Genomic DNA, 9,090 nt, shown 5'->3' with positions numbered 1-9,090 from the left:
TTTCCTCCTGTTGACTCCTTCTGGCCACCACGCCATTACTAGATTTTAGATAGGAACTTCTAATACACATAATCCAGATTGAAAGCAGAGTTTCATTAGCACAAACTCCCCTATCATAATTGTAATCTACATTTAATGAATGCAATTAGCCACACCAGGGTCTCCCCTGAGCCCTCCCCTCCCCTGCCCACAGGCAGCAGCCATAAGCTGACACCAGGCTCTCGTATAAAGCTAGCACACTACATTCACTGCAACAGCAGCACGTCTGCAGGGTTATGATGTGCAGGATCATGTCACTGCCTGTCCTTCAGCTCTTAGTGCTCTCATGTCTTGGAGCCACAGAGCCACTGGGAAGGAAAAGCAGAAGGCCGTTTCAGCATCCTTTCTATATGGGCAAAAATCTGCTTGAAAGTCAGAGTTTTCGTGAGCTGGTAGGGGAAAACCCAGTCGGTGTTGAGGAAACCCCGGGAGAACCAAGCTTTTTTGTAGCAATTCCACAGACAGCATCCAAAAGTGAGAAGCAAGAGAAGAAAAAAACGTCCAGATTCATCCTTCCCAATGCAGAACTCCACCCAGACCAAGACCTGAGAACCTGGGCAGCACCCAGAGAGATCTCTCCTGTCACAAACGTCTCTCCACCCCACTACTCCAGCAAGAAGGAGGCCGAACCTTTCTATAGAAAAGATGCCAAGAAATTTTGGGACCACTTCATGTTAAAGAAAAATTCAGCATCTGAAGAGGTTGTCTTGCCAATCAAGACTAATGAAATGCATCAAGAAAACTGCAGAACCCTGCCTTTTTCCCAGGTAAGAAGAGGTGTCCAAGATCAATAAATGTGTCCTTTCCCCTCCGTCTTGTAATTAGCACCTAAAGACATACGGGTTAGTTCATTTGCTAAGTCACAGTGCCACCTCAGAACACTCACACATATTGAGGAGCTGAAAAACATGGTGGAAAAAAGCTGAAAAAGTTTTAGTCTGATGAGATAAATTGCTAAATTGCAGCACTGGAAAGCCATGTGTTAATTTTTTAGACAATTATTTGTTCTTTTTATGCAAAGATGTCCTGACTTAGCCTGAGCAAGCAGGTCAGTGGTGAGTAATTATCTATTCAGTGAATATACATCTGAACAGTTTGTATACCTATATATGTACATACGCATATGTGTATCTACAAAAAGAGTTTCAGGGAAAGTACTCACAGATGAAGCTGGCTGTTTATTGCAGCTAAGCAAGGATTAATTTCTGCTGTAGTAATCAGAAGACTGATGCGTACATCTAACTGTGCTAAGAATGCTGGAGAACTGTTAAATTTTCCCATGTGCAGATGAAGCCATTCAGTTCCATTGTAGCATCAAGACAAGCAAATAGTATGGACAGAAGCGCAGTATTCCTCATGAAGCCATATCTATTCTCAGTGTTTCTATAATCACAGTCTGTCAAGACTATGGTTTTTCACTAAACTTGTCTCACTGGCAGACATATGTAAATACAGATAAGGCCTAGAAACATCTACCATTTTACTTTTTGTGCCAGCTAGCATGCAAGCTTTCTCCAGGATGGCTGCAGTTATGACACTATGGAAGTGCTAACTTCAGTCTAGCTTTTTATGGTTTGGGAGTTGACATAGGCTCTGTTGATACAAGCAATTGTTATTCTTGCAAACCAAGAGATTACAGAACTTCCATTGCACTTTTAAGATTTTAATTTTAAAAAATCTGCCAAAGAACATTATGCCTCTTCCACATGGAGACAAATATTTAAGATTACAGTGGTGTCTAGCTCGTGTTTTATATATAAGAATGTTGGGCCAAAAAGATGTTTTAAGTCCTGCTAAGTAGGTAAGACTGCTTAACCATGTCAGAAATGTAGAACTCACGAGCAATTAAAAGGTAAATATGACAAACCCACTTGTTGGATTTCCCCATATCAGCACACAAAGGCTCTCTCTGACTGTTGCTCAATCTAAGAATTGCCTTTAGGAGTGCTAAAATTTGCTTTTAAAAACTCTTACGTATTACTGCCTGCTTGACATAAAAAATGTTTAAAGCAAATGTTTTGAGAAGAAAAATAGAGTGGGGGCGGGGGTGGGGATAGGTGGAGACGTTTGCCTTCAAGTCATGTAGCAAAGACCACAGGCCGTTCATGTGTCAGGAACTTCAAACCGCTTTCTGTTTCAGGGCGTTACTCACGACGGCTGTGAGAAGGTGATGGTACAGAATAATCTGTGTTTTGGAAAATGTAGTTCCTTTCATGTTCCTGGACCAGAGGATCGTCTTTATACCTTTTGTTCTCATTGCTTGCCCAGCAAGTTCTCCATGAAACGCCTAGATCTCAACTGCACCAGTTCTGCCCCAGTGGTCAAAGAAGTCATGATTGTAGAAGAGTGTGAATGTGAGACTCAGAAGATCAAAGACTCTGTGACTGGATCTCTATCGTCAGACCTGCGTGCAAATGTACATGAGCACAATTAACCCGTGCAAAGTACTTCTTAACTCCTTCATCATAAGAACTGCCAATGAAGAAAGAAATAAAGCTTTCATCACACTGGTACACAAAAATACTAAAGATGTAGACTTTCTACTTGAACTGCTTCTCTGCTTCAACAATAACTTTACCTAAAAGGTAGCAGATGTTTCCTTGCAGCTGTTACAGAAATGGAGGTAAGGTGTGCAGAGTTCTTACTTTAACAAGGGAAACCTTTAAGAAATTTTTCACCCTTCCTATCCCTGTCTATAGAAGGCTAGTAACCAGCAGCTGAAGAACTAGCATGATTTATCTGTGCAAAACCCTCATGTATTGAATAGATCACATTGCCTTTGCTCGCAGGGACTGTCAACGTAGATCTACTGGCAACACAGATGAGGCTTTAGTCTCGTCATTCTGCATCAAGATAGTGTAAAATGTGAATGGACGTTAAGGCAGATAGGGAGAGAGACGTGACTAGTTAAGGTCATTCTGATTGCTCCCAGCTGGAGTTCAGCTCCTCGTGAAAACTAATATACCTCATAATTTGCACATTTAGATAGTGAATGGATTGTTATTACTATTACTGAAGTTCACTGCAAAAAGACAAATCACATTTCCAGTCTGGTGAATTCTAGCACTGTCAGTGACACCCAGATGAAGTCACGTTCTCGACACCTAAACTAAAGCAGAAAAGGCATTTGTGTGATTGAAGTCCTCCTGCAGATTTTCTTTGGCGTCACAGCACCTGTAGAGCTTTATAGGAACAGCCACAAAAACTCTCGGTGAGGAAGGGCCTGAGCCCGGTGCCAGCCAACGCAGCAGCAGTGGCTGCCAGCTGAACCCCTGGCTCCTCTGCTCTCTCCAGATGCTTCTCCCTGGATTTGTCCTGCAGAGCTGGCACTCCAGCCAGCCGCCAGCTTCCAGCAACAAGACTTCAGACTGTTTCTAACCCAGCTCCTTCAGTCCCCTGGGAATCTGCTCCACTGCTATCGACAGGCTCTCAGACATGGAGCCCTCTTCTTAAACTATCCACAGCTCCTTTTCTGGGGTATTGGAAATCAGTATTGATACAGCTGGTCAATTCAAGGGCTGGGTAAAGGATTCCGTGTATTCGATCTGCACTGTGATCAGAAGTCCCTAAATATTGTGTTGGAAAATACGGTTTTAGAGTGAAAAGGCATGTTTAATACTTGCTGAAAATTGCATCTGAATGAATGAATGAATGATATTCTGATACTGGCTCTGAACTGCTGCAGTAGCTGTTTGCTCCTGCAGGTCATTTGCAGTGAGCAAACTGAAGATTAGTGTACAGTTATCTTTCATTATACATAAGCCTGTTTTTAAATAATAAAATTTGTATACTGTGAAATGTGTTCACCTGATTCGTGTTAATATCTTTAACTGTTCTGTTTGTCCTTGTATGACCATGGGCTTGGGAGAAGCGGGATTGTATGTATGTAGTTTCTATTTGTTGTAAGAACCCCTAAGGAAACCAGTTTTTGTTACTGGTGCTGAACGGGAGGGGTCTGTGGGGCGCACGCCTGGAGTCGGGGGTCGTCCTGGGGGTGAGCCAAGGAAAACTCCTAGAAGATACCAGAAGGTGAGGAGGGCATGCACCAAAGAAGACAGGCCTCTCATTAGCATAGGCCAACCTTGGTATGAATATGTATTAGGAGAAGCGATATAAACCCAAAACGGGACTTGCACGTGTGTGCCTTGGTTGAGCGGAGACTCCCAGTGCACCCGGCGCTGTTTGCTTGTCTTTACTTGTTTAATAAATTGTAAACTTTAATTGGAATCCTGTTTGAGGAAAAATCATTTATCACAATTGGGGGCTCGTCCGGGATGGTCTTGGTTCCTGAATTCTGACTTGATCTAGGGGGGGCGCCCCACCGCTTTGGTGGCTCCTGGTCGGGTCAGGTCGGGACTAACGCCATCCTGAACCTGAGTAGGGACAAGCAAAGAATTTAATTTTTTTTTTGAGCTCCCTTGCCGGCTGCAGCAGTTTGTTTTGCCCGTAATTCTGCGCGCGAAGATCCGAACGAAGACGACGGAGTCGTAAGTTTTTAAAGGCGTATCCCGTTGGGTTGGGTGGGATTCGGGTGCCTGTGTGTGTCAGAGTGTGACTGAGACGGAACCTGGTTCCGAAGCGAGTGTGGAGGTCTGCGAACCGCGGCTCCAATCTCCCACCAGGGACTTGGCCGGTGAAGGACCGAAGCGACTCCTATGGGATTCGTGGGTGGGTGATAGGTCCTAAACCCCCTGCAAGACACTCTTACCGGTAACCAAGGGCTGTAGGAATTGCCACAGTAAAATTCCTAGATGGGTCAGACAAAATCGAGAACCCAGGACCAGGAGGAAGGGAGCACGTTACCAGACATACCACCAGAAAGTCCATTAGGAATAATGATTAGGAATTGGAATGAAAGGGGCCCCAGAAAAGGAAAAAGTGTATCAAAATTGGTCCGATATTGTATGATTGAATGATTGAATTTAAAACCATATGTTTTTTGGCCTGTTTTTGGATCTTTTGAAGACTGGATTTGTCAGGCCTTAAGTATATATGTTAATTCAAAGGAACCTTTTAGTCAGGAGGAAAGTGATTATGCAGAATTATGGATCAGGACTTCACGTCCTTTTCCAGCCTCAATATTTGCATTAAAAACAGATGAAAAGTTTGAGGAAGAAGGAGATAAAAATGAAAAAGGAAATAAAAAAAAAAATGATCAATGGGAGCCACTGGATTACGTACCACCTCCAGATTTTAACAATCCACCTGTGGCGGCAGCTCCCCCCACCTCTGGCGGCGGCGGTTCCCCCCCTCTGGCGGCAGCTCCCCTCCCGCTGGCGGCATCTCCCCCTCCGGTGGCCGCAGCCCCTCCACCAGTGCCACCGTTGTCCCTGCCCCCACCACCAACAGCACCGGAATTAGATGGACCTCCGGCTGCCTGTACGAGAAGTAGGACTGCCGCGTCTGAGGGAGCTTCTCTGTGTCCCTTACGAGAGGTACCCCTCGGAGGCAATCAGGGAGGCAATCAGGTTTGTGACAGCCCCATTAAATACCACCGATGTAAGGAGTTTTAAGAAAGAAATGGGGACCCTATTAGATGATCCCCTTGGAGTAGCTGAAAAACTAGACCAATTCCTAGGCCCCAATACCTATACCTGGGAAGAAATGCAATCCATTTTGGCGATCTTATTTACTGCTGAGGAAAGGGGAATGATTAGACAAGCTGGAATGAGAATTTGGGAAAGACAGAATCAGGCAGGACCCCCAGGAGATCAAAAAATGGCCACATGTGGATCCCCACTGGGATCATCAACAACCCCAAGGAAGACAAAACATGAGGGATTTGAGAACATTAATCATACAGGGAATAAAGGAGGCGGTTCCCCGAGGGCAAAACATTAATAAAGCATTTAATGAACAACAAGGAAAAGACGAATCTCCAACAGAGTGGTTGGAGAGGTTGAGAAAAAGCCTGCAAATGTATCCTGGAATTGATCCGAATACAGTGGCTGGGACCGCACTCCTTAGAACACAATTTGTAGCCAAGTCCTGGGGGGATATAAGAAGGAAGTTAGAAAAACTTGATGACTGGCAAGAAAAAGGATTAGAGGAGTTACTCAGAGAAGCCCAGAAGGTCTATGTTAGGAGGGATGAAGAAAAACAGAAAGTAAAGGCAAAAATTTTTTTAGCAGCAGTAAAAGAAAGCCAGAAAAATAAAGAGTCCATCTGAAGAGAAAAGGGAAAAAACAATAGAGCAGACAGCCTGGGGACAGCCTTATAGAGAGAGATCTACAGTTCCCGTCTGTTACTACTGCAACAAGAGGGGAACAAGATGAGAAAATGTTCCAAGAAGATTAGGGGTGTCAAGGGCTCTATCTTCTGGGGACTTAAACATCAACAGAGCCCTTGATAAAATTATTAATGGGTCCCCATAAAGAGGAAGTTTTATTTTTAGTAGATACAGGAGCTGAAAAATCAACCATTCAAAAACTTCCACAAGGAATAGAAGAAGGGAAGAGTTATATGTCAGTAGTAGGGGCAAAAGGAGAGCCTTTTAAAGTACCTATCTTAGAAGATGTAGAAGTAGAAACGGAAAAGAAAATTTGTCTTAATGATTTACTTTTGCTCCCTGAAGCGGAATACAATTTATTAGGAAGGGACTTGATTTTGAAATTAAACTTGACCATTCAGAGTCAGGGGGACAAATTGCAGATCAAATTATATACTTTAACACAGGAGGATGAAGAAGCTATTAACCCCTCGGTGTATAAAGAAGGGGAAACTGGAAATATAAAAATGGACCCCATAAGCGTTCAAATAATAGATCCACATCACCCAATTAGAATCAAGCAGTACCCTCTACCCATGGAGGGTCGAAAAGGATTAAAACCTGTAGTTGACAGACTTTTAGAAAAAGGAACTTTGGAACCATGTATGTCACCTCATAATACACCCATCCTCCCTGTAAAGAAACCGCCTGGGTCATACCGAATGGTGCAGGACTTAAGAGCTGTAAATCAGCGAACGATCACTAAATTCCCTGTGGTGGCAAATCCTTATACTTTACTGAGTCATATTTCTCCCAGGCATACTTGGTATAGTGTAATAGATTTAAAAGACGCTTTTTGGGCCTGTCCCCTGGACGAGGGATCCAGAGATTATTTTGCTTTTGAGTGGGAGGACCCCGAAACAGGACGAAAACAGCAATTAAGATGGACGGTATTACCACAGGGGTTTACAGAGTCACCAAATTTATTTGGGCAAACTTTAGAGAAAATCTTACAGGATTTCACATCATCCAAGGAGGTAAAATTATTACAGTATGTAGACGATTTATTAGTGGCAGGAGAAACTGAAGAGGCAACCCGAAAAGCCACCATCAAATTGTTAAATTTTCTAGCAGAAAAGGGATTGAAGGTGTCCCGATCAAAGCTACAGTTTGTAGAACAAGAAGTAAAATATTTAGGACATTGGCTGAGTAAGGGAAGAAAGAAGCTAGATCCTGACAGGATATCTGGGATTCTTTCTTTAAGACCCCCACAAACTAAAAAGGAGATTCAGCAAATATTGGGATTATTAGGATACTGTAGACCATGGCTTGAAAATTATAGTGAAAAGGTAAAATTCCTATATGAAAAATTAACTAGTAACCAACTTAAGTGGTTTACAGAGGATGACCAGAAATTCGAGGAAATAAAAAAGGCATTAATACAAGCACCTGTATTGAGCCTTCCAGATCTAGAAAAACCTTTCTATCTTTTTGTGAATACATCAAACCAGACAGCACATGGAGTTCTTACCCAAGATTGGGCAGGAATCAAAAAACCTGTGGGGTATTGTTCTAAGTTACTTGATCCAGTAAGTAGAGGGTGGCCTGCTTGTCTCCAAGCTTTGGTTGCTGCAGCATTATTGATAGAAGAAGTTCGGAAAATTACCTTCAGTGCTCCTTTAAAGGTGTATACTCCACACAATGTCAGAAATGTTTTACAACAGAAGGCAGAAAAGTGGTTAACGGATAGCCGGATCCTAAAGTATGAGGCAATACTAATAGACTCCCCTGACTTAGAACTGAGGGTGACTTCTGCTCAGAGTCCAGCACAATTTTTGTTTGGAGAGCCATCGGAGGAAGTACAACATAATTGTTTAGAGGTAATTGAGACTCAGACTAAGGTGAGGCCAGATTTAAGAGATACTGAGTTGGAAAATGGAAAAGTATTGTTTATAGATGGCTCGTCCCGAGTGGTGGAAGGGAAGAGAAAATCGGGATATGCAATAATTAATAAGAATTTAGACCTTGTGGAATCAGGACCTCTGAGTCCATCATGGTCAGCTCAAGCTTGTGAGCTGTATGCCCTCTGTAGGGCCCTGGAATTATTAAAAGGAAAAAGTGGGACTATATTTACGGATTCTAAATACGGGTATGGAGTGGTCCACACTTTTGGAAAAATTTGGGAAGAAAGGGGTTTAGTTAATACTCAAGGGAGGAATCTAATACATCAGGAATTAATAGTGAAAATTTTAAAAGCATTAAGAGAACCAAAGGAGATAGCAGTGGTACATGTGAGAGGACACCAAAAGGGATTAGATTATCGAACTAGAGGAAATAACCTAGCAGATAAAGAGGCCCAGGAAGCAGCCCTGAGGACACCCTGCTGCTCAAACCTTTTTCCCCCTGAGGATCTGCAGGAGCTCCTGCACCTGAGTGAAGAATTCTACCAGCTTCTGGAGTGGATATGGACAGGTGCTAAGCTTGCCTGATTGTGTTGGCACTGGCCTTAGCCTCTGGTAGGGGGTGGGGGTGGTAAGAAAATGACTCCAATTCCGGGATGTTGGAGACGCCCTTATTTGTGGGTACAGCCCCATCTGGTACAGGATCCAGTCGTAGAAGTGCTGTGTGGAGGTGTAGACCCCGGGCTGTCTGGCTCTGGCGCAGCCTTTCCCCCAGCTGGTCACCCCAGAGTTGTCTTTGCACATCAGAGGACCACCACTGTCCCCCTGCAGCAGAGGAGAGAGGAGAAATGTGTTGTTGGCCACCGTCAGCACTACAGGGGCTCCTGGATGCGTGGAAGAGGGATGTTCTGGGACTGTCTTTATTTCAACCCATGAGGTTTT

At 43.6% G+C, this 9,090-nt stretch overlaps 1 protein-coding gene and 1 pseudogene across 1 annotated transcript; one reads left to right on the top strand and one right to left on the bottom strand.

Annotated features, from left to right (window-relative positions):
• Positions 1 to 290: 290 nt before the first annotated feature.
• On the top strand, positions 291 to 2,473 carry CER1 (cerberus 1, DAN family BMP antagonist). Its single transcript, XM_014952584.1, has 2 exons — positions 291 to 806; positions 2,180 to 2,473. Exons 1-2 carry the CDS (start codon positions 291 to 293, stop codon positions 2,471 to 2,473), a joined length of 810 nt encoding a protein of 269 aa, XP_014808070.1.
• Positions 2,474 to 8,634: 6,161 nt separating this feature from the next.
• On the bottom strand, positions 8,635 to 8,973 carry LOC106894091 (annotated as a pseudogene).
• Positions 8,974 to 9,090: the final 117 nt, after the last annotated feature.

This window comes from Calidris pugnax, unplaced genomic scaffold (genome assembly GCF_001431845.1).
Source record: "Calidris pugnax isolate Ruff unplaced genomic scaffold, ASM143184v1 scaffold208, whole genome shotgun sequence".
NCBI classification, from domain to species: domain Eukaryota; kingdom Metazoa; phylum Chordata; class Aves; order Charadriiformes; family Scolopacidae; genus Calidris; species Calidris pugnax.
This window is presented reverse-complemented; position numbering and strand designations above follow the sequence as displayed.